Source organism: Dendrobium catenatum, unplaced genomic scaffold (genome assembly GCF_001605985.2).
Source record: "Dendrobium catenatum unplaced genomic scaffold, ASM160598v2 fragScaff_scaffold_717, whole genome shotgun sequence".
Taxonomy (NCBI): Eukaryota; Viridiplantae; Streptophyta; class Magnoliopsida; order Asparagales; family Orchidaceae; genus Dendrobium; species Dendrobium catenatum.
In genome coordinates, this window is record NW_021319179.1 from 42706 (window position 1) to 69899 (window position 27194).

At 37.0% G+C, this 27194-nt stretch overlaps 1 protein-coding gene across 1 annotated transcript; it reads left to right on the forward strand.

The window, feature by feature from the left end:
* The first annotated feature begins 275 nt into the window (after positions 1 to 275).
* LOC110116375 (nicotinate-nucleotide pyrophosphorylase [carboxylating], chloroplastic) lies at positions 276 to 27194 on the forward strand. The gene is given in 9 exon segments (XM_028696219.1): positions 276 to 507; positions 600 to 745; positions 14037 to 14170; positions 14260 to 14401; positions 15410 to 15513; positions 15593 to 15745; positions 16486 to 16662; positions 21523 to 21590; positions 26702 to 27194. Coding segments are annotated over 9 exon segments (1137 nt in total). The 5' UTR covers positions 276 to 391; the 3' UTR covers positions 26799 to 27194.

The window sequence follows — 27194 nt, forward strand, 5'->3', positions numbered from 1 at the left end:
TAAATGAGGGGGTGGATTCTTGTTCTTAGTCCTCCACCCCTTATCCTAGAACATTCTAGAATGGACAACATAATGCACTTGTGTAGAGTTCTCTAGAAGAGTCCTTAATATTCATACATAAAATTTCTTTACATTACATCATTCTAGAGAGTTTAAGAGTTTCCTAGAATACTCTTCAAGTCCCTATATATATCTAGATCATTCTAATGACATGTAGGACCTTCTGGACTTCCATACATGGACTTTCATTTATGGACTTCCATTCTTATGTAGAACCAAAATACCTACTTTAGCCATACCATGTCCAATTTAGCATCCATTCTCATAGGGCGTGACGCTTGCTCCGCACGTTTGTAGGACTGCCTCATAGTTTTTCTTCTATTCGGAGGCGATGTCAAGGATTTCAACTTCCGTTTCTCTTCCGCGCCTTGCCGCTGCCGCCACAGCCTCCGCCTTTCGGCGGTCCGCCGTTTCTCTTGTTGCGTCTTCTTTTCTCTGCTCAAAGAGGTTCGCTTTTCTGGTCGTCTGTCTGGTTTTTGAGGAAATCTTTCTTATTAGGTAATATTCTTGAAATTACCTTGATATTAGGTAATATTCAGGCGGAAAATTTTCGCGATGGCTGCTGTGGAAGCCACAGGTTCGATGGCATCTGCAGACTCTTTGGTGGTTAAGCTGCCATTCCACCCAACCTATGATCTCAGGGGCGTCGTCGCTCTCGCTCTCGCTGAAGATGCCGGAGACCGAGGTCTGCTTATTTTCTCCTTTTTTATTCTTGGCTTTACATCTTTGTTATATTTGAAAACTTGATTCATGAATTGAATATATCGAGATCAGTCTTAGAGGATTGCCATTTTCAAATGCTTTGAGTAATCTTAATTATGATCTGTTCTATGGATTTCTAGTCAGGTGAACTCAATGTGCTGTTTTTTATTTCCTTTGAGCTTGATTATGGAACTTAAATATGAAACTACATCTCTGTCTTTCCATTTCAGCTTAAAACTATGCATGCTCAAACAAGGGCAATTTTACATTTCACCTCGTTTTTGTTGTTGTTGTTTAATAAATTTCGTTTTGGAACTTTCAAATTCATCTCAGTGCGACTCTTTTTAACTATTGTTATGTTGAAAATGTGCTATAATTGCTTGCGAAGTAGTAATCTCTTGGATTGAAACTTTACTGAAAAATATTCTCGCTAATAGTATTATGAAGTAACTTAGACTAAAAAAAAAAAAAAAAAATTAAAAAAAAAAAAAAAAAAAAAAGTAACTTAGAGAATTGTACTAGCCACAGCCACCAGTTCTTAATAGTAATTAATGTGTAAAAAATGTGCCTTTGGAATTGAAACCATTTAACCTAGAGTTGCTTCAACACTGTTATACTTGGTCTCTACTAATTCATAATCGCAATTCATTTGGAGAGTCTTTTCATATTGAGCAAGACTAGATATAATCTTTTCAACATTGTAATACCTAAATGCTACCGTGGTTTGGGAGTGGGAGGAATGATTACTGGCTAACCTCCTTGATAAGTCTTACCAAACCTCCAATGGTAACCTCCATGATTGAAGCCCGCTAATCTTCTTCTCATTTGATTTCTTGCTTGACCTTCCTACTTGATTACTCTCCTCTTCGTCCTTGTCTTGATTGCTTGGTGAATGCTTCTTCCTCATGTGTTTCCTTGCGTTCTTGTGTTTGCACCCAATCTAGGCCTTCTTTTTTTATTTCTTGGAGAGTGGAGAGAGTTAAGAGGGATATGATAGTAAAGAGGAGAGGTGGGTGTATTGCAACTAGGGTAGTAAGGATGTTTGGGTTTTGTCTAGTTAAAGAAAAAGGTATTTTGGTTGCATTTTTTAGAGTCCCTTGGCCAATTATAAAAAAAAGAGAGTTAGGTTGGATATTTGGAAGGGAAAACATCTTTAATTGATTAATCAGATGAATACAAAATGCCTTGTACATGCCATGCTCAATAATTTCTTTGATAATTGATTTTTTTACTTGGATTTTGAGATTGAAGATGTGAGACCTCCAGGATCAAAGTTCAGTTTAAACCAGTTGACTCAATTTGAAAAAGAAAATTATTTGAAATTTTGAGTTTTGAAATAAATTGCATGTCTTTGAGAGTGTTTTTATGCATGAAAATGATTGTATGTATTCTAACATGAGTCCTAAGAGTCTGAAGGGAATTTTGGCAAAATCTGAAGTATTTTACTATTTGAGCGCCTCAATGTTGGGTGTCTGAGCGCCTCGGCACTGCTATAGTAATAAACGCCAAATAATGACATTGCAGAGCTCGTCTTTTTTGGATTTTTGAACTAGCTCCACAACGCTAAGTGGTAGCGTTACAGTGCTAGGCCACTAATAACACATGAAATATCTTTTAAAAGCGCTATTTGATTCATTTCGATCGCATGCAACATATAATGAGTAGAGAGAAGGAAAGAGTTCTTAGAGAGAGAAACTCCATTTTGAGCCACTTCGGGCTGTTTTTAGCTGTCAGGGTGGTTGGGAAAGTTGTTTGTCTCTGAGCAGGTTACTCTTTGCCTATCTCAGTTTCAATAATTTGATTTATTGGATTTTTTTCATAAAATTTATATTTTTAGTACCGAAAAATGAGGATAACTTTATATTGGTAGAATGTTTCACTACGTAACTTTTTATATGTTATAGAGATTTGATTATAAATATTTTGAGTATTTTTTGAAAATTTTCAACATGGTGTTTCGAATTTGTGCGACTTTTATTGAATAGAAAGTTATTTGTACTCTGAAAAATAGTGTCGTATTATGATTAAAGTCTTATAATGATGTTTTACACAATCTCTAGTTATTTATTTATATTTGAAAATTATGCATTTTTTACTTAATAATATTTTTATAACTTATCGTTAAGACATTTTGGTAATTTTTGAATTGAGTCTAATTATGTTTTAATTAGTGAAATGCATCGAAAATGTGTATAATGGTGAAAGAAATGTATGATGATGAGATGTTATGCCGACGTTAGTGGGCGATCTAGGTGGGATTCTATTACGCCGGTGTTAGTGGGCGACCGAGGTGGGATTCTATTATGTCGGTGTCAATGAGTGATCGAGGTGTGATTGTATTATGTCAACGCCAGTAGGCGACCGAGAATATATTCTATTATGCCAACGCCAGCAGACGACTGTGGTGGAATTCTGTTATGTCTGTACTAGTGGACGACCGAGGTGGGATTCTATTATGTTGGTGCTAGTGAGCGACCAAGGTGGAATTTTATTATGCCATTGCCGGCATTAGCGGACAATCGAGGTGGGATTCTGTTAAGGAAGATATATGACATTTTGGGCTGAAAGCCATTCTGATAATCATGATAACATGTTTGCTTATAAATCAATCAATTTCAGTGCAACTTTCAAAGTTATTTAAATGCTCTTAAATGCTTATATGAAGCTCAGTCTCAGCTTCAATTTAAGTTTCAATTTTTGTAATCATTGATTTCTGTTTTAGACTACAATAGTCTACTGAGCCGTGTTAACTCACTCTTACTTTTACTTTCATTTTCAAGCCAGGAGAAGGGGAAGGGGAAGGAGTGAGCTAAGTATGTTTAGATGAATGATACTGGTGGTTCTTTATCTCCAACACTTGATTTAAGAGAGTTGTATGTTTCAAGGTTTGGAACAATGAGATTAGCAATGATATTTGAATCAACAAATGAAATAAAAACATAGGACATGTTCTTTGTATTTGTAGGACTAATGTTGGGCATCTACACTAAGAAATCCTAATTAGTTTTTACTTGTGTGAATAGACCAATGAAATTGGTGAAGTAATTTGTGTGGACAACAAAAGGATGTGCATTTGGAGATAACAAATTAAAAGCAGTATACAACTAGATGATTAGATGAGCCAAACAAAACCACTAATGATAGCCTCTTTGATTAAAGCTCCCTTATCTTTGTCTCCTTTGATTTCTTTCTTAATTTTCTCCTCCTTTTCCTTGCATTGATAGTTTGATGAATGATTCGTTGCCTTATATCTTTATTGTACTTTTGACTTTGCACCTAATATAGGCCTCCTATTTTTTGTCCTCTTGGGTAAGAGATGAAGTAGAGACAAAGAAAGGGTAGTTGAGAGTGAGCATTGAATTGCCAGCTATGTTGGAGAGAGGATGCTTGGGTTTAGTTTAGATATTGAAAGACGTCTCTTGGCTATCTTTTTTTTTATAAAAGAGAGGTCCTTGACAGTATAGGAAGAGAAGAGCAAGGGAGGGAAATTGTAGAAGAAATTATTCTTAGATTTAACAATTTAAATGATGAAAAATGTTTCACTTAAGTTACTATTCAAAGGTCTTAAAATGTGTCAATAAAAAATTAAAATAATGAGATTAAATGATAATTATTATTTATTTCAGTTGACAAGCCTAAAATTACGGCAACTTCTTGAGAGTACATTATTTCAATTCTAGGTGGTGCAAACACTTCTTATTTTCATTGAAGGATATTCTGTTAGGACTTGAACACCTTAAATTAGCAAAAAAATAGTAAATTTTAGCAAACCAAATAAATTTTTTTGTTAAGAAAGCAAACACGAACAAGCATGATACAGTGATCTCCTTTCGAGAGGAGGACATTCTTTTCCAAACTCTACATGCTCCTAGAATCCCTTACAAAAATAGTAGACAACAAGAACACTCACAAAATCTATATCAAGAAAAGAAAAATACAACCAAAACGCCTAATATATCTTTTACTATCCCCAACCCCCAAAACATGAATTTATTTTCCCCCCAAAATCTGAATTTACTCCATGTTTTTCCCCCCACATTCTCTTTTGATAAGCGATCTACTCATTTAATTCTCCTCCCTTTCCAACCCACTTTTCAGTTTGGTTGCCCCCCCCTCACTTGGGCCCACTATTTTAATTGAGTTGGCCCTATTTTGGGCCAACTATAATGAATGGACCGGCTCAACCGGTCCATCAATACTCACCCCCAAAAGTGTCACTTTGTCCTTAAGGTGGAATGAAAAAAACATCTGTTGAATAGTCTAATATGACTCTTATATGGTCTCGTACTTAGAAAGGTTCCTCCTCCTGATGAACACTTCTTTGCTTTCTATTACTCACTAACGCACTCCTTCAACCTCCAATTGTTCTAAAAATGCCTCTATGTTGTCCGTCATAGTCGGGAGAAGTGAAGACAAGGGAATTTACTTTCCTATCACACATCGTAGCTGGGGTACATGAAACACCGAGTGAATGGCTAACGATTGTGGAAATTGTAGGCGATATGCCATGACATCGATGTGCTCTACTATCTCGTATGGACCAAAATAATAGGGTGATAACTTATCAATCTTTTTATGTGTTAAGATTCTCTGTCTGTAGGGTTGAAGCTTCAAGTGATTCCTGTCCCCCACCTCAAATTGAATGTCTCTCCTTTGTGCATCTATTTTCCTCTTCATAATTTGTTGAGCTCTGCTCCTTCAGTTCCATCAAGATCTTGTCTCTTTCCACCAAGTACTACTCTTTGATGCCACCGTTGTGCTGCTTTGTCCATAATATATCAAGTGAGTCAGATCTCTTATGTATAACACCTTAATTGATGTTGTTCGAGCTGCCGAATGATAGGAAGTGTTATGCCAATACTCTGCGCATGTCAACCATTTTTCCCAAAACTTTGGTGCATCCGATATGAAGCATCGAAGATAAGTCTCCACACTACGATTGACCTCCTTTGTCTGTCCGCTGTCTAAGGATGATAAGCAGTGCTCCTTTTCAGGACAATCCCTTGCATCTTGAATAATTCATTCCAGAACAATCGATTCCGGTATCTTATGTAGTCTCACCACCCCCCTCATGAAAATCCTTGCTAATGATACTACTGTATAGGGGTGGTGAATGGGAATCAAACGGACAAACATACTCAATCGATACTCCAACAACAGTATTATAGTATATCCTTCTGACTTTGGTAGCCCTTTAATGAAGTCCATGGTCACTTCCTCTCACACCTTTTCTGGAAGAGCTAATTGTTGTAGGAGCCCTCTTGTAGACATAGCTAAATACTTATGCATCTGACATGTATAACAACTAGCTACCATTTTCTCGACATCCTTCTGCATAACCTTCCAGTACAGTTTTGCAAAAAGTCGGCAATATGTCTTCTTAACTATCGAATGTCTCTAATGGCCATCCCATGAAACTCTTAAAGGAAGCAGAGATTGTAAGAAGAGGTTTTTGGAAGCACAAATCACCCATTATAAAGCAACTTATGTTCCGCCACTGAATATCCTGGATAGCTGTCCTTATTTTCCACCTGTTACTCCCTAATTTTCTTAAACCTCGCATCCTGTTCTCTCTCTCTCCTTAATGCTTTCCAGTCAACCATTATGAGCACAAACAATGCCATCATTTGTGACTCCCCTATGCACCTGGATAAAACATTTGCTGCTTTATTTTCAACTCCATGTCGATACTGATTCTTGAAGTCAAAGCCCAATAACTTGGAAAGCAACCTTTGATGCCCCTTAGTGATCATTCTCTACTTCAACAAATACTTCAAACTCATCTAATCAGGTTTGATGATGAAATGTCTTTCCAATATATAAGGTTACCATTTCTGAATGACTAATACAATCACCATCATCTCTCTCTCATAGTTTGAACTAAGTCTTGCCCTAGCCGTCACTATCTGATTGAAATAGGCCACAAGTCTCTGGTTCTACATGAGTGTTGCTCCCTGTAATATCAGTTTTTGCTCCAGGTTCGTCCGGACGAAGTCGGATCGTCCGGGACGATCGGTACAGGTTGTGCAGAGAAAATCATGTTTGGCTGTATGGTTCGTCCGGGTCGTGACACTCCCAACCCAAAATCTGAGGCATGTGTCTCAACTACAAAAGACCAGCTGAAATCTGGGAGTGCTAAAACTGGAATGTTATTCATAGCCTTTTTCAACTCCTCAAATGCCTAGGTGGCTGACTCTCCCCAGTTGAAGTTGTTATTCTTGAGTTGTTTCGTCAGCAACTCTACTATAGAACTTTATCTTTTCACAAAATTTTGATAGTAGCTTTTTAGTTCCATGAATCGTCTCAACTCCCTCAAAGTCTTAGGTATGAGCCATTTGAGTATGGCCTCAATATTACTCTTGTAAGCTACCGCTCGCTCCTGAGATATCAAATGCCTTAAATACTCCACTATAGGTTGGGCAAAAGAACATTTTTTTTGATTGGCAAACAAAGAGTGCTCTCTTAAGGTAGATAGCATAACTTCCAAATACTCTAAGTGCTCTCCCTCATACTTTCTATATACCAGTCATAGTTTAAAATTGCGCAATAAGAGGTGCGCCTCTGCGCAATTCTATTCAAAACCGCCTCATAGCCTACGCAATTATGGTGCTTGATGAGGCGTATGCCTCAAGCTATGTGAGGTGCGCCTCACTGGCTCAATTGCGCAATTTATGGTGAGGCGTACGCCTCATAGAAGGGTCCCACATACTTAATATTAAAATGAAATACCCACATCTCCCCTTCTACCGGTCCCGTAAGCTCCCGAACCCGCCTTCAGTCCCGATCCCGTAAGCTCCCGAAGTCACCCGCACTCCCGTACGTCTCCGCCGCCGCTCCCGCAGAGCGGCGCCGCCGCTCACAGGTGAGTTCCTTATTTCCAGCCGCCCCTCTACATCCCTTCTTGAAGAGTTTTTAAAGTTTTTTTTTTTTAGTTTAGGGTATGATTTTTCAACTTATAGGAAGGCTAGGGTTTAAAATTTTTTTGAGTTTTTTTATTTTATTTTGCTTTTTTCCTTTAGGAAAGATGGTTAAGGGCAAGGAAAAGTGTAATACGTCATTGCGGAGGGACCCTTCTCGAAAATATAGTGTACAAGTTGACATAGTCGGCGGTGAGAAGACTTATATGTATTTGAAATGCAATTTTTACGAAAAAGTGGTGAAGGGAGGAGTTACCCGCATGAAGGAACACTTATCATGCTCTCATAAAAACGTAGCACCGTGTGCAAATGTGCCGGAAAAGGTGAATGATGAAATTATTGCTTACATGAAGAAAAGTATCATGACAAAACACTTACAGCAGGAGCAATTTGATGAAAGGGTCAAACGTGGTGCTTACTTCGGGAGCGAGAGTGGAAAGAGCTCTTCCTCCACTATACATAATAGAGGTGCACGGGGTCCTATGGATCAGTATATGACTAATCTAGGCAATGTTTAAAATTGCGTATTCGGGTATTGAGACGTTTTTCATTCGTGAGACAAGGCGTAAGCCTTAAGGCGTTTTGAGGCGTAAGCCTCAAAATCAAAAGATTACGTAAACATAAAATGATAAATTTTTTATATACTAATGAGTGAATAATATAAAACATAAAAAAACATAAGATATGAAGTGAAATAAAAATATCTCAATAATAAGACAACATGAAATATAGTTCAACTCAAAATTCTATCTTTTCCAAATCCTAGTATTCTTTTCATTAACATATAATTCAATTTCCAAAAATAAATAGCAATGACATATCACATAAGAACTCATAAGTCATCAAAACTGTCATCACTAAGGGGTTCTTCATTTGAATCATTATTATGGTGAACTGCTCTCTCCCCTTCCTCCTCTCCTATAGAGTCCAATGTCAGGCATTTACTTTAAGATTTATGTAAGTTTTAATATATATAGAATGGGGCGTAAGCCTTTACGCCCCATGCCAGTGAGGCAAGGCGGGCCTTAACCAAGTTGAGGCGCAAGCCTCATAACAAAAACTCTAGGCATAAGCATCGATGCGCTTTTTTACTAGAATTGCGCAAAGGCGGGCCTCAAGGCGAGGCTAATATTGCGTAATTTTAAACCATGAATCCAGGAGAGGATAGAGGACAAGCACAAATGATGCTTGCGGCTAGTACTAGAGAGGGTCGACATCAGGTTTGCATGGATATTGGCAGGTTTTTTTTTTTGAGAATGCAATATCATTTAATGTTGCGACATCGCCTGCTACTTCAATATGCTGTGGTCTGTAGTGTTGTATGGTAGAGGGTTGAAGGCACCTTCCATGTACTAGTTGCAAACATGGATTTTGAAGGAGCTGCAGAACACTGAGCGGAGCATTGATGAGTTAAAACGGACATGGATTGAGACTAGTGTTTCCATAATGTCAGATGGATGGTCTGACATGAGGAGCAGGAGCTTAATTAACATCCTTGTTAATAATCCCTACGGTACAGTATTTTTACGATCAGTTGAAGCTTCAGATGAGGTTAAAAATGTTGCATTCATTTTCAATTTACTAGATAGGGTGATTGAGGAGCAATTGGTTTTTTAGGTGGTGACTGACAATGCCAGTGCATATAAAGTAGCTGGTCAGATGTTGATGGAGAAGAGGAAATCATTCGCCCTGCAACTACTAGGTATGTTATTACATTTGTGCACTGCAAATCATTATCAATTTCTAATGCAAGTTTATTCTACAGATTTGCCACATCTTATTTGACACTGCAGAGCCTGTTGGATGTGAGACAACCTCTTGAAGCAATGTTTACATAAACAGAATGGCTTAACTCTGCGTGGGGGAAGAAAACTGAGGGGAAGGAAATAAGAAAGATAATTCTAAATAATAAATTTTGGTCTATTGTGACCTATGTCATATTGAGCACGAGACCCTTAGTGCAAGTTCTACGTTCAGTGGATGCCGAGAAGAAACCAGCCATGGATTTTATTTATAATGCTATGGATGAGGCAAAGGAGTTGTTGCACATAACTTGGGAGGAGAGGAGGTAAGTTATATAAAGATTTGGGATATCATTGATGCTCGGTGGGAGGTACAGTTACACTGTCATCTACATGCAGCAACATATTATCTCAATCCTTAATTTCAATATTCAGAGTGAAAATCATCAAACCTGGAGGTGAAGCTTGGCTTGTATCATTGCATGGAATGATTAATATCGGAGCAGACAGATAGGGAGCTTGCAGATTTACAACTTATTTTTTTTCGGAATAAGGAGGATTTTTTTGGTCTGCATGCAGCAAAATTAACTATTGCCAAACGGTCTCCAGGTATACTTATTTTGGTAAATGCAAAACACTTTATTATGTTATGATTATCATTTTTCTTCTTAAAAACAATTGAATGATGGATCCAATTTGGTGATTCCACTCCTGAGTTACATAGTTTTGTTATTAGAGTTTTGGGACTCACTTGTTCTTCTTCTGGGTGTGAGCGAAACTAGAGTACATATAATCAAGTACAAACAAAGAGAAAAAATCTTCTATCAACACTCATAATGAACTCCCTTGTATATATTATGCACAATAAGAGATTAGGATATAGGAGGTTGAGGAATAAGGGGTTGAAGGATGATGAAGACCTATTGGTGTGTGATGATGTGTCATCTGATAATGAGTGGTTCATAGATGATGAGACAGATTTGCCATTATCAGACTTACAGCTAGAGGATTTAAGTGTGGTTGTCTTGAGGGGCGAAACAGATCAAGTGGGCACATCCACTAGTATCACACCGCATACATCCACTAGCTCTGCAGCACAACAATCAAATAAAGGTATTCCACAACTTATATGCTATTGCATTATATTTATATCAAGTGAGCAATTAACATGATAATGATCATTCTTATTGAACAAGGAAGAGAAAAGCGAGTCAAATTGAAGATGATGAAGATATGATATTCATAGATACAATTGGAGAAGAAGATTCCCTTGAAGACTAATTTAGTGATGGGATATGATTGGATTTTATATGTTCCTTCTTAATTGTACTTTGGGAGTTTTGATAGACTATAATTTTGTGGTTTTGTACTTTGGAACAAGCTTTTATTGCATCTCTTTTCTTAATTTTCACTAATTCCACTTGTCATTTAAATGTTTTTATTATATGATAGAATCTTGCTATTATTTACCTACTAAAACCTTTAAATTCTCATTTACACAATTTTGCATCCGTGAGGCTTACGCCTCACACAGCCTCGAGGCTTACGCCTCGCCTCACGGACGAAAATCGCCTCAAGGCTTATTTACGCAATTTTAAACCTTGATACCAGTATATCGTCAAAAATACCAGCACAAACCTTCTCAAGTACTGCTGGAATACCCTGTTCATTAGAGACTAGAAAGTAGCTAGCGCATTAGTGAGGTCAAAAGATATTACAAAGAACTCATTGTGTCCCTCGTGTATCCTGAATGCTGTCTTGTAGGTGTCTCCTGGTCGCATTATGATTTAGTAGTACCTGGATTTCAAGTCGAATTTAGCGAATATGACATGTCCATGCAACCCATCTAATAGCTCATCAATGACCTGTATGAGAAACTTGTCTGGTGCAGTTTCCTTGTTCAGGGAATGGTAGTCTGCACAGAACCTCCAACTTTCATTCTTCTTCTTCACCAACAATATAAGACTAGAGAAAGGGTTCACACTGGCTTGATGATTTCAGCTTTAAGCATCTCCCGAATCTATCTCTCAATCTTATCCTTTTGGATCTGAGGGTAGTATTATGGCCAAACACTAATGGGGGAGACTTCTTCCTTCAGAATAATAGAGCGCTCATGCTCCCATGGGGGTTGTTATCCTTAGGGAAGCTGAACTATCGAAGTAGTGGCTGGACAATATTTGGAATGTCCTTTATCTCCCATGTCCCACCTCCCTCCAAGCTCTGGAGCCCCACCAAAAATCCCCCTTATTCCTCTTGTATGGCACGACCCATGATTTTTAAAGAAACCATTACTTTGGATGAGCTGGGGTCTCTCTTAATTACCCCTGTCCTTCCCTCCACCTTGATTTCCATTGCAAATGCCTTCCAGTTTACCTTGGTCTCCCCCAAGATTTTTAGCCACTTTGTTCCCAAAATTAAATCAATACTTCCTAACTCAATGAAAGAAATCCTCCTTGACGTGAATCCCCTATAGCTCTACCACCAAACCCTGAGGGATCCCTCTACTCTTCTCCACCTTTCTTGTGCCAATCATCACTCCAAAACATTCTGTGTCCAATAGTTTCAACCCAAATTTGTCAACCACCTGGTTCAATATAAAATTGTGTGTAACCCCACTGTCTACTAGGATCTCTACTATATCTCCTCTTATCTGTCCCCTCACCTTCATAGTGTGATTCGAGGTGAATCTCACTATAGAGTTGATACTTCAGCCACCTCTAAGTGAAAGGGTTTATTTTCCTCTACCTCCTCCTATACTGCCTCTGCCTCATCCACCTTCTCCGCATCACACACAAAGATTCTGCAAGGTATGATTTTTACATCTCTGTTTCAGTGTAAATTTTTTGTTGCATCTAAAAAATAGGCCCCTAGCCCTCTTGTCTTTTAGTTCAGTATAAGTCAGCCTCTTGAAGTTCCCTCCCTGTTGAACTCCATAACTTCCTCCTTTGGAGCCCTCCCTTTGAGCTGGCAAAGTCTGCACCCTAGGTGCCAGAAATGTGGTTGCCGTGTAGTAAGAACCTCCCAAACTAATCCCCTTACTACTATATAGTGAATTATTGTCCTCAATCAGCTAAGCCAATTCTATCATGTCCCCCAAATCACGGTGCCTTATCACCCGCACCGCTACTCTCAACTCGGATTTGAGGCCTTTCATGAAATTGCTCTCCAACACTGTCTCGTGTAACCTCCCTACATGTCCTAACAAAAGATCAAATCTTTCCCGATACTGCATCACAATGCCTACTTGTGTCAATGCAAATAATTGCTCCTAGTAATTTCCATCCTGCTTGGCTCAAAAATGCTCCAACAAGCAATCCTTAAACTCCTACCACGAATGGATTAGGTACATGGTCTCCCTCCATTGGTACCATGCCAATGCCTTTCGCTCAAGACATAGAACTGCTCACCTTCAAACACCGGCTTTATCATCTTCTTGACCTTCAGATCTCCTCCGCCCCAATTTCTCCTTCCTCCCCTCATGCCTCCCATGAAGAGAGCATTGGGGTCTCTCCACGGTTCCCTCTCCTCCCTTTTCCTTTCGTATCCCCTTTTTCCTTCAAATTCTGGCAGCTTGTTCTATTCTTCCCATTGCCTCCCACCATATTCTCTATCCATCCCCCTTTTCGGTAGAGGCTCAAGGTGTGGGTCTCCCTCCTCTTCACCAAAATTTCCACTTCGTCGTCTTCCCTTGGCAGGTCATTTTCTGATTCCCCCTTGCTTCTGGCGGAGCCACTTTAGTTTGAAACTCCAACATCCGTTTCATCATCTCCTCTAGATTCCCAAACTTTTCTTTCATCACTGAAAAACACTCATTCAACAATCCCACATTTATTCGTAGCTACCCTACTTCCCCCTCAATCTTTCCTTTTAACGCCTTAACTTCTCTCCCGACCATCGGTCCCAAGAAATTGTTCTGATATCAATTTGTTAGGACTTGAACACCAAAATCAGTGAACAAACAATAAATTTCAGCAGACCAAATAGATTTTCTTGTTAAGAAAGCAAACACGAACAAGCAAGATACAATGGTCCTCTTTCTAGAGGACCTTCTCTCCCAAACTCTAGACGTTGCTAGAATTCCTCATAAAAATAGTTTAATAACAAGAACACTCAAAATCAGCATCAAGAAAAAAGAAATATAACCAAAAGGCCTAATATATTTTTCCCTATTTTCCCCCCAAAGCCTGAATTAATTCTCCCCCCAAACTGAATTTAGTCTATATTTTCCCTCCACATTCTCCTTTAACAAGTGATCCACTTTTTTGATTCTCCTCTCTTTCCATATCCCCTTCTAGGTTGGCAGCTGGCCCCTCACCTGGGCCCACCATTTGGGCTGGCTGTAATGAATGGACCAGCTTAGCCAGTCCATCATATTCTTCTCTTTTCTCTACCCTATCCCCTTAGGATTTTGATTGCATTCTCTGTCCTGTCTTCCTTTAAACTGTATTCTTTGACTTAGAATTGGAGGTCATGAAATTTCTGCTTTTTCTTTTGGTTTCTTGTTTACCATGCTCACAAGTTTTTCATGCATGAAAATTTTCAAGCTTTCTTTTGTGTTTGGTACCTCCTGGATCATGCCGTTCATATGAAATATTATTTGCTCTGTGATATGCAGGAGATGTAACTTCTTTAGCCATACTTCCTTCTGAAATGGAAGTGGAAGCTCATTTCATTGCAAAGGAGGATGGTGTCATTGCGGGGATTGCCCTTGCGGAGATGATCTTTAATCAGGTGGATCCTTCATTGAAGGTATGACTTTCAACTTCTTCATAAAGGTATCATCATTTCCCTTTCAACTATTTTTCTATTGAGCACACTTAATGATTTTCTTTTTGCAGGTTGAGTGGTCTGTGAGGGATGGTAACTACATTAATAAAGGCATGCAATTTGGGAAAGTATGCGGTAAATTTCTCAATATGATTTTAATAGTGTTCTAGAAAGTGATTGTCGTTTAGATGGCGAGTTTGGAGCATTTATTAGGTGGTCTCTTCTGTGACTTAGTGATGAGGACATCGTCAGCAATTTCGACATGTGTTCCATCGGAGACACCGGAGATCGACGGCCACGATCAGGAGTTTTATTTATTTTGTCATGTTATGTAGTAATTTATTTTATTTTAGTTTTTCCAGTTTTACCTTTATGGGTATTTGGTCTCTATTGTTGCCCAAGGGGTATTTTAGTCTTTTGTTTCCGTTGTCATTTTGAGGCCTATATATATGGCCATTTCTTATGTAATGAAGGGATGAATGATCAATGAAAAGCTATGTTTGTTTCTACTTTTCTAGCATGAGTGCTTGAGAGGAAAGAGAGCTCAAGGGGAGCAATTCGCAAGGCCCACCAATCGTTGGAAGAGTCCGCGATTCGTGGTTAGATTTTTTTTCTTTATCTTCTCGTTCGTATTCGTATCCATCTCCTTCCCATCCACTACAAGAATAGCCCTCCCATCTCCACTTGCCGCCGCCCCCCTTGGAAGTCCACCGCCGGCCACATCCCCGGCCCCGGCCAACCACCCTGCCGTCGCACCCCCCCTCACCCGGCCACCCCATCTCCACCACATACCCAAATTTGAAATTTGAATTTTAAATTTCAAATTCTTTCCTAATTTGGAATTCCAAATTTGGAAAGTTTTCATGACGGTTCCTAATTTTAATTCCATTTGATATTGGAGTTTTAATCGCCTTGTGCCACATCACTAATTCAATATATATATATATTTAACAATCACTGCCAGATAATGACTGCTTTAATGTCTGTTTAGGGTTCCAAGAATTCTTGATTTAGTCAGATTCAATTGTTCAAGGACAGATCACTACGCCTTAGTTTACTGAAAATAAATAACCTCCTGAACATTTTGTAGTTGATATGTAAAGATTGATAAATTATTTAATAAAACGATGAATTATTTGAAATAGCTGAAGTCAACTTTGTTTTTTATTCTCCATCATGTACTGGCTCCATGCACTTTGATATCTCCCTCCTCTCTTACAGAACTCTTTGTTTCACTGAAGGTCATGGCTGATGCTGCATATCCTGCATGCATTTTAGAGACAAGAAAAACTGCACCAGGTCTACGCTTGGTGGATAAGTGGGCGGTCTTCTCCAGTTCTCCTTCTTGTGTACCTTTAATAACTTTGCTTGTTTTACTGTATTCACTGAGCTGTGTTATGACAGGTACTAATAGGCGGAGGAAAAAACCATAGAATGGGCTTGTTTGACATGGTGATGATTAAAGATAATCATGTATCAATAGCTGGAGGTGTTGCAAATGCTTTGAAATCCGTGGATTCATTCTTGGAAAAAAAGAATCTTAAGATGCCTGTTGAGGTACATTTTCAGAAAACATCTTTTTGGTGCTGCATATTCTTCAATATTCTTGAGTAAATACTTTATTTTGTTCTGGCCATCCTATACAATTACTTCAAAACATTTTGATAATTGGTTTTCTTGCTTTTGCAGTCTGTTTTCCAAGTACTTGCTCACTTTTGGACAAAGCCATGTTTAAGACAGTACTAATATATCCACATCATTAACTATTAAGCAGTTTAGCATTTTTCTGTAGTTAATAAATCAATGTTTTCTATGTCCGATGCTTGGTTTTTCCATAATCTTCGCATCTTTAATGCAGCACCTCGTGCAGCGATGGTAGTTTCCTGAAGGTTTTTAGGCTTTAATGTATAGATATTTTGGTTGGGAATGCATATGAAACTTTTTAACATATTCATTTACGCTTAACTTCTTATTCATGTATTTCAACATTTTAGCATTTTTGTACCCTTTTTTTTTCTGTGTACACCATCTTTATTGATGACAGTTGGCTTCCTAATTTCTCATAATAAAATGGTCCTTTTTTGGTATGTTGAGGGAGTGAATATTGAACTTTTTAACATATTCATTTACGCTTAACTTCTCATTCATGTATTTCAACATTTTAGCATTTTTTACCCTTATTTTCTTGTGAACTCCATCTTTATTGATAGCAGTTGGCTTCCTAATTTCTCTTAATCAAATACTCCTTATTTGGTTTGTTGAGGGGCTATTTTCCTATCTGGATTTTCATGGTTTAGGTTGAGACAAGGACAATGGAAGAAGTTAAAGAGGTACTAAACTATGCTAGCCAAACCAAGTGCTCATTAACTCGAATAATGCTGGACAATATGGTGATTCCCCTGCCTAATGGGGATGTTGATGTAACCATGCTTAAAGAAGCCGTTGAAATGATTGATGGAAGATTTGAGACTGAGGTATGTAGTGATACTTGAGGTGATTTCTTTTCTAGTTGTAGTTTCTACTCAAAGCAACCATGCAATATTGTATATGAGATTCTGCAAAATACGTGATTTGAATTTGTTCATCTACCTTCAGCAACTGAAAATTATTTCATCCACCTCTTTTTAAAACAAGTATTTTTCTTGAAATGCTTTTTAAAGTATGTTCTTCTATACCTTCATGCAAAACATCTGTTGACCTCCTTATTTGTTTCATAAGATAACTCGTGGGACATTAATAAACAATAGATGATGGATGCTACGTCGCATGATTTCAGCTTGACATGTTGCTCTCATATTAGAATATTCAAAATATCTACCGTTTCATTAAAAAAATACAATGTTGGTGTATTCGTGGCATCTTGGTTATCGAGAAAGACACTGACAACTCGATTTGATCATGTACGATTGAAATGATGAGCAACGGATGTGGGATCACACAAATCCTATTTGAAGCACATCATCCAAAATGAAAATCACTCAAAACCTTGCCTGTTTCACAAAACAAATTGGGTCGACAAATCTGAAATGTCTCAAAAATATGCAAAAAAGAACCCTTGTGTCACTAAATGGGAGTTTTAAGGAAGAAAATTATTTTACAAGGATTAATAAACAACATAATAAAGTATATTATAGTTGGATTAAAAATAAATGAAGTAGAGTTAGCTTTGAAAAGATGTATAAAGGTAAACTTTTAGGTCCAAATGAAATAGTTATTGTGCTTTGGAGAGTTATGAGAGAGATTACAATAATTTTACTAACAAATCCTTTTGGAATATCAAATGATTAGAAAAGAAGCATTTTGTTAATAACATTTAAGAAAAAATATATCATTTAAGATTGTACCATGGAGGAATCAAACTTATATAATGAAAGTTATGTGAGAGAGTGATGTGTAACATTAATATGAAGGTGGGATAAAAAGGTCAAGTTAAAATTTTGACGCTCTTGCATTACTTTTAGAATATAATCTTCAAATTTAAAAAGAGTCATCTAAATCATAAATTTTTATTTATAAATATCTTTCATTTTTTTCCTTCATTTCAAAAGAAAATTTTGATACATATGATATTTTTGCAACAAATAATTGACGTTATCTTTCTGTTGCATACAAATTCTTTTCTTTCACCTGTAAAAGTTAGAGGAACTTTTCCTGAATATAATTATCAACAAATAAGAGTGAATCAAACACTTTAGTTGCTAATTATATATCTAAATCATCGTAATTCTAAAATTAGAAAATAGTTTGCATGCAAATCTTCATATATAAATCATAATACATGACTTTATCATGGGCAGTAAATAAAAATGTATTTGCAATTCTCTCAGTGGTGATATAAGAAAATTGTTTTTTTTTTTGTTATTTTAATATCTTAACTTGTCTTATAATATACCTGTCATAGAACTATAGAAGCATTGCTTAATTTATATTATTAAAGACACATTATCTCATTAATTGTTTCAACATAAGCCTTGAAGGTAGGTCAATGTTTAAAATTGCGTAATCGGGTATTGAGGCGTTTTTCGTTCGTGAGGTGAGGCATAAGCCTTAAGGCGTTTTGAGGCATAAGCCTCAAAATCAAAAGATTGCGTAAACATAAAATGATAAATTTCTATATACTAATGAGTAAAAAATATAAAACATAAAAAGGCACAATATATGAAGTGAAATCAAAATATACAAATAATAAGATAATATGAAACATAGTTCAACTCAAATTCTATATTTTCCAAATCACAATATTCTTTTCATTAACATATAATTCAAAAAATAAATAGTAATGACATATCATATAAGAACTCATAAGTCATCAACACTGTCATTACTAAGGGGGTCTTTATGATGAACTGCTCTCTCCCCTTCCTCCTCTCCTATAGAGTCTCATGTCTCCCAATGCACTCATGAAGAAAACTTTATACAAAGCATGCACTCATGAAGAAGCATACTAACACTAACAACTATTACTAAAGATGATTAATACAATAATATGACGGGCAGTCGGGGGTCCAAGGGGGTGCTGCCCCCTGGCATGTACCGAGCATATATCTAGCAGGGTCGAGCATGTACCTAGCGATACCGAGCATGTACCTAGTGGTACCAAGCATTGTTGTACCGAGTGAACATTTTTTTTAATTTTAAGAGGCGGACGCCTCAAAAACATGAGGCGAGGATGCGCGCCTCAGTGAACTTGAGGTGTACGCCTCAATGCCAGCTCTCATTGCGTAGGCTTTGAGGCTTAAAAGTTTATATTGCGCTGAGGCGCGTCTTGAGGCGCGCCTCTTATTGCGCAATTTTAAACCATGGGGTAGGTTATGTTTTCTCTTTTTTTTCATGAATGTGGGTACATTGAGTACCCAATTAGCATCAGGAGGTGATTCCATCATTTAACATATGCAAACATTTACTTTGTATAATATATTCTTTTATATTATTCTCATAATGTATTTACTTCAATTGTATCTTTTGCTTATCATTTCATAGAACAATCGTGTGAGATTCAACTATGAAGAGAGATGGATGATATTCATATCAATATAAGGATTAAAATATATATATGAGGATGAAAAGAGGTGATTCCCTCACAATTTATGATGTTGGTGCAGATGGATCTATGCCTACTGAGTGATCAGATATGCAAATTATAGAAGATTCTATTGGAATAACAAAGAAATTGCTACCTTCATCTGGTATAGGAGGTGGCGTAAAAAGGAAGTCTACGACATCTGCTATTGATCAAAATATCCGTTAGTGTATTTGTTTGATGGCTAATAGTGTGAATGAAGTTGCTAATGCTATCAAGAGTTCAATAACATCTCCAAAACAAATTCGAAATATGTATACTGAACTGATGTTTGAGTTAACAAATATTCCTGGCTTCTCAGAATAATAGGTTGATACGATATATGATAATTTATAAAAAAATCCCACACTGATACCATCTTTTCTTTCAGAACCTACAGATTCTAAGGCTAGATGGAAGCGTAAAGAGCTAGGAAACTGATTTAAGCTGTTGAAGCTTGACATATCTGTTAAGTTGTTATCACTATAAACTATTTCGTGTTAATTTGTTGTAATTATAACTACGAACAATAGGTATATTTTTATCTTTTTTTTTTTAATTTTACATTTTCATTAATGTTGTTTACATGTTATAAATGGGAATCATGTGATTTATTGATTTCTGATCGAAGTCAATTGCTTTTATTGCTAAATTAAACAAAGAAAATAGTTTGAAAATTTAATTTTCTGCAATTATTTTGTAAAAACATTACCTAAAAAATAAAAATTTTAAATTTTAAAAGAATTTAAAATTAAAATTTCTCTCTATCACAAGTATATTTCCGTCTATTGCAACACACTGCTAAATTAATACATAGCAGAATTTTATATCTTATAGTAAAAAAAAAATTATAATGAGATCGTGCAATAAATGAATGTACTGATTTTATTTTATAACACCAAATAATACTAATAAATTTAAATTCGCTGCTTTTATAATATAATAGTTTTAATGCCAAAATAAATTATTAAAAAAAATGAGTTTACTTTACTCTGGTCTGGATATACCTAACAAAACAAGGGAAACAATTCTCCTACGTTTATTTTGCAGACAAGCAAATAGACTCAAAGTATTCAGAATGCACTACATTTACTTTACATTGCATTTACTTTACACTGCATTTCTTTTTCAAGCAACCAAAAAGCCCCTTAGTGATTCAGAGATGTACAATTAAAGGTTAAAAAAATATGCCCATTAGATGAGTAGATAAAATTTAATGGTAGAGGATGATCATGAAAGCGAAGTGGTAGATCTAGGGTTACATGAATAGAGGAAGTTCAAAATATTTTGTGGAAAATATGTTTAACACCTAAATCACATTCAATAAGAACCAATGGAAAATTAGGATTTGTCAAAGACGACCACAAATAATTGGGATAAACTTAATGGTGATGATGCTGAGCTTTGTGTATTGTGTGTATACCATGTACCGTTAGATTAGATTTGATATGAATTGTTAACCATCCACAACCAACCCATGTTTTTATCTATGATCTATTCGACACAAGGACTATATTTCCTGGCAATGCATCCATGCTATTTAAGGTTTGGTATGGCTACCTAAAGTTTTATTAATGATCACCATCAACAGAAAAAGCAGCAGTTGGATTCTGACCTTAGTTATGTGTGCATTGCTTTGAGACTACAATATCATTTACTACTGTTTAGAGCTGCATTGTTGATGACCATTTATGCCATTACTTGACAAGTAGTAGTAGTAGGCATGAAAACGATATTGTAGGATTATGCAAATGATAAACCGTCATCCCTCTTGGGCATGCATGTGCATTTGTGTGTTCATTCTTATTTTTTGATATTACACTCTTTATTTCTACATGCTTTGCTTGGTTAATCATTATGCTTACAATTGTATGCATATTTTAATGATGAAGTCATGGTAGATACAATCCAGCATCTGTTTGACTTTAGTTACCTTGAATATATGATCCATTAGAAGATTTCACCAGTTCAGCTTCTTCCTGGCAGGGAAGGTCTTATGCTTTCTAGACACAAGTTTTAGGCTACGTAATTTGTTCTTTTGTTGATTCTATAATCTCTTGATATAGGATGTCAGGTCACCTATTGACTGTTTCCCTATAAAAGAATGTTTTATAGTTTCCATTTCCAATCCAATCCTTGGAACTATTTCTGAGCTTGTTCGCAATCATTTAAGAAAAACTTGTCATATAGGAGTTTCATGGACCCACTCTCCGGTTTTGATGCCTTTATGAATGCTGAATTTTGACAATATTTGAATTTCAACCGTTGATTGCAGGCTTCTGGAAATGTTTCGCTTGAAACTGTGAAGAAAATTGGAGAAACTGGTGTCACCTACATTTCTAGGTATGCCTCTCTAATCATTTGGCAGAGTGAAATCTGGCCTGCATGATCTAAGCAAAGGCATAAATGAATGTTTATTATGTTATGTTGCCTTCCCTTTATGCTTCTGCATAGTCTTGTTAAAGTATTAAAATGCTATGATATATTTACCTAACAGGTTAATGTTCTGCAATACATCTAAAGATCGATTGGTTTTAGTTTATCAAAGATACTGGTCTTTTCCCAAGGAAACTTGTTTAGTTTACTTACATCATTAATAATAATCTATGATTGCTCTAGGACAGTTTCAAGATTTGTGTGATGCATTTTGGGAGTAAAAACAACAAAGTAGATAAGTAGAAACTAAAGGAACATAGGTAGGGGCTGATTTTTTTATTTCTTTTTCAATAGTAACGAAAGATACAATTGATTTACTATTCAAGATATAGATAAACTTTCCCACAAACCCTAGCCACTGCTAGGAACCCTAAACAAACCCTAGAATAATTTCAACAAACAAAATACTAGCCCTAGCCCACCTTTCCTCATAAATAGCCCCGATACATAATAAGCATAATTAAACATTTCCTTAACAAGTTAAAAACTTCCTAAACATTCCCCCTTTGATTTTAGTTCCTTGCATAATGAATTATAGCTTTCTTGAGCCCCACAAGGGGGCCTGAAATCTCCCTTGGTTCTGCCTCTGGTTTCGCCCATCCCCTGGACTGGTTCAGCTCCTGCTGGATTGGCTGGCTAGATTGGTTCGGGCTCCCCTCTCTGCCTATCTTATAGTATCAATACTTACTGCCCCCATCCCCCCACTAGACGTACATTGTCCTCAAGGTGAAAGGATGAGAACTATCTCCTGATTATCTCGTATGGCTTCCATGTGGTTTCGTACTGTGGAAAATCCTTACCCAATTGATTAGTATTTCCTGTCTCAAAGAGCTGTCAACTGTGGCTCATCTATCTTCCTTTATGGTGCATCTATGACTTTGTTCTCCAGTCCTGGGCGATAACCGGATCTCAAAATCATATCCAAATAACTTTGATAACCACCTCTAATGCTCGTCAATCATCATCCTTTGCTCCAACAGAAACTTCAAACTCCTCTGGTATGTTCTAATGATAAAGTGTCGCCCCAACAAATAATGTCGCCACTTTTGATGGCTAAGACAATCTCCATAAACTCCTACTCGCATATGGACTTAAGCCTTACCTTGGTTTTGAGTACTTTACTGAAATAAGCAATGGGCTGATGATCCTGCATGAGTCTTGCCTTTAGTCCATATTCTGATGCATTTGTCTCCACCACAAATGGTTTGCTGAAGTCACGAAGTGCTAATATTAGCACACTGGTCATGTTTCTTCAATTGTTTGAAGGCCTGTATTGCTGCTTCTCCCCAGTTGAAATTGTCGTTCTTCAGCTACTCCATAAGTAGCCATGTTGTCATGTCATACCCCCATACAAACTTTTGGTAGTACCCTATGAGACCCAAGAACTCTCTCAATTCCTTTAAGTATTTAGGCAAAGGCCAATCCAACATAGCCTCAATCTTGTACTATATGCTACCCCTACTATGCTTATCATATGTCCTAGGTACTCCATCTGTGGCTATGTGAAGAAATATTTCTTCATATTTGCATACAGCTGGTGCTCTCCCAAAGTCTCCAGTACAGTCCTCAAGTGACCCACATGCTCTGCCTCGGTATGACTGTAGATCAGGATTTCATAAAAAAATATCATTACAAATTTCTTGAGGTAGGTTAAAAACCTTGTTCATAAGGGATTGAAAAGTGGCGGGCACATTAGTAAGGTCGAAAGGCATCACCAAAAATTTGAAGCTGGTACATGAGTCATGAAAGCTGTCTTGTGCACATCCTTCGATTTCATTTTGATTTGGTGGTACCTTGACTTTAGGTCAATCTTCAAGAAGATGACCACCCCAAGTAGCTCATCCAATAACTCATCAATCATGGGAATACAAAATTTGTTCAGCACGATTTTCTTGTTTAAGGTCCTACAATCCATGCAAAACCTCCAATAGCCATCTTTCTTTTTTACTCGCAAAACTGAGTTGGAAAAAGGGCTCTAATGGGCTTGATAATTTCTCCCTCCAACATCTCTCTCTCTATCTCATTCTTCTAAATTTATAGGTACTGGTACGGTCAGACACTAATAAGAGAAACCCTCTCCTTCAAGTTAATGGCGTGCTCGTGCTCCCGGGGTGGTGGTAATCCGCTAGGTTGATGCAAAATATCAGGAAAATGCTGTAGAAGCTGATGTACACACTCAGGGACGTTGGTTGGCTTTGAATCTTTGACCTCCTTGCTCTACAACACCAAGTAAGCCCAGATCTGCTTCCTATATCACATTGATCATGATTTTGAGTGAAACTATTATTCTGTACAGGCTAACATCTCCTCGCAGCACCACCCTCTTCTCTTCCACCTGAATTCATAGTTAAAGATTTTCAGTCCACCTTCGTTTCATGAGTGCTCTCCAAATCGAAGGGATGAAAATCCTTCACAATTTGTATGTCCTAGAGTGTTAGCACCAACCTCTTGCAAATCCCTCTACTCCTCTCCGCCTTCCTTATTCCCATCATGACTCCAAAGCTCCCTCTATCTGTCAATACCAAACCCAACTAGTCCACGACTTGATTTGAGATGAAGTTATAAGTAGCCCTGCTCTTCTCTCTTACACTATTCTCTCACTCTTAAAACAAAAGAGAAAGACTAGTTAATAACACAAAGGGATGCCACCCTTCAAAAAAACGAGAAAGAAAATTGTTCAGTCTGCCTAGAAAGACTGTGGCGCCAGTTTGGAGCGCTGCGGTACTCAAGATTGTCATCATGATGTAATGGCGCGCAAACGCACAGTATTGTGGCATCACAGCGCTGTAGTATCACACAGCGTTGCGACTTTGAATCTATATTGCTGCGGCTCTTCGCTCTATATCTTTTCTCCCAGCAAACTCTGCAGCACCAGGGTACTTGGGAACACAACTCCAAGGCGCTTAGGTACACATAACGCCAAAGTGCTGAATTGCTAATTGACAATCTCTTTCCCTTTCCCAGATCATGAAAACTAGAAGAAAAATCACAGTGAGCTTAAACAGCTTATCAGGCCATACATATTGATCTAAATTTTCAAATATTTTTTTATTAATTATTTTATTGAATATTTAAAAACAGTTAAATGCAATCTAATAAATCATTGTTTGTACTGAGAAAGGGAATAAAAGCACACCATTTATTCAATTATTTATATAACAATACTGTGCAGATAAACATACTGAGCAGATAAATTATATAACATTTTATATTAAAAAATAGTTCATATCATATATCCTGGTCTTAGAGATTATCTTAAGGATTTTGTCACTTATATGACCCTTTTGTACTTACAACTTAAGAACATAGCTTATTGGCACCAAAATATTCTCGGATACAGATCTTAAAGGATTATGGCTCTTTATAACTCCCAACAAATGTTTTTCAATCATATGAGTATATATTTTATCACATTGTAACAGTTAAAGCATAATTTAACACATGTCAGAATTGCACAATGTTCTATAACGGTAGATAACTAAACTTTCTATTTAGCAAATTTTCACAATGTCAGAAAATAATCAAATTATCAAGAATTGTGTAAAAGATAATTTCAAACATTTTGTTATTCTACAACATTATTTTCTTGCGTCCAGATTATTTTCTGTTCAATTAAAATTGCACAATCGAAAGTTACATATTTTTCGATAATGGAAATATAAATTTAATTAGAAAATTCAATAAAACTTCATATTTTTTAAAAAATTGAGATAAGCATAATGTGAATTACCTCTATCCGGACAACTTTTCCAACTAGACCGACTGCTGAAAATGATCTAAAATGGCTCAAAATGCAATTTTTCCTCTCAAATCTTGCTCCTCTCTTCTACTCGCCTACTGCTCAAGTGAAATGGCAATGGAATAGTGGAAAATATTATATTTAAAGAGTTCATAATGGTCTAGTGCTGCGGTGCTCAATTGGAGCTCTATGGCACTCATAAACCAGAGAGCATGGCACTGCAATGTTACTATTTGACATTTTGACTGAGTGCAGCAGCGAGGTGCTCCAAAAGTGACATACTTAGATTTTGCTGAAATTGACATCAAACACTTGGAAGTCATTCTAAAGCACACCCAAACATTTTCATGCACTAAAACACTCTAAAAAACATACAGATGGTTGTAAAGCTCAAAAGTTTATATCTTTACCTTTTTCAAATCGGGTCAGAAGGAGTAGAATGGAATGTTGAACCTGGAGGTGTCACATAGGGACTCTTGCTGTGTAGCAATTGGATTGATAGAGAAAACTCAGTGCCCATGAAATAGAGCAACAATGAAGCAAGCACTTTGTGCTGGTTGAAGGTGGGGTAGCTTGAGTGGTGTTTTGGTGTTCTCTCTCTCTCTCTCTCTTAGTTGAAGCAATGATGTTACAGGCATATTATCACCATTATACCAATGATGGTAAAAATATTTGAGTCACTTTTCATATATCTTCCCATGGTAATTGTGGCAACAGTGGCACAAGCACTTAAATGCACCGATCACTCCAGTCATACCAAGCCAAGCTCATTTCCATGAGGATTGTTAAGGCTTAAGGACATAAAAAGAGATGCTATTATCGGTCAACTTTTACAAGGAGGAACATCAACACTAGTCGGGGATTCCAAGAATTATTAGAAGAAGGATTGAGCGAGATCATAAAAGCAAAGAAGGAATACCATCATCTTCAAAATCAAAGTCACTAAATATATCAGCACCCTTTGCTGGACAATCACAACAAATTTTGCAGGCATGAACACTATAGAAATGACCATTGTATGGTCTGACCACTCGGCTGACCCGTTATCTTATATTTTGTCTATTTTTTACTTTTCAAATGATTGAGTTCTCTTAAATGGGTGAGTTATTATAGCTTTGGATTTGATCTTTGTTTGTTTCTGACTTAGTGAGTTAAGATTTTAGGCTATATAGCTTATATGAAAGTTTGTAACAATCAAAGGCTTTACCAGTCATCTGTGAAAATGAATGGTTAGTTTCGAAATTGTCTTACTATTGCCCATCATGTGCTTCTCTTGCAGCGGGGCATTGACACATTCAGTGAAGGCGCTTGACATTTCTCTCAAGATTGATACTGATCTCGCCCTCCATGTAGCAAGGCGTACAAATCGAGCATGATCATCATTGCAAATCTGATTGGTAGTTGCTACATTTGCAAGAATAAAAAACTGAAGCTTTTGAGGCTGCGGCCTTGCTATCGTAGACTCTCAGAGCATAAATATCACTAATTTTATGATTAAATTTGCTCAACGTCCAATTTATTTGGATCCATCATCACCGCACTGATCAGATGTATTTTATCCTTTGTATGAGCGTAACACTTGACTATTAGGATCACCGTCACGCTAGCTTTCAACACCTCAACTACGAGGTTGATTTGTATGGGGCGGAAAAGTTCACTCAATTCGAAGTTCTAGCTACATTACATAGCTCAACATGGCATCCAATTCAAAACATAGATAAAACATCGTAGTAATGGCAAGGTTGGTTCAACAAAAGATTTTTTTTTTTTTT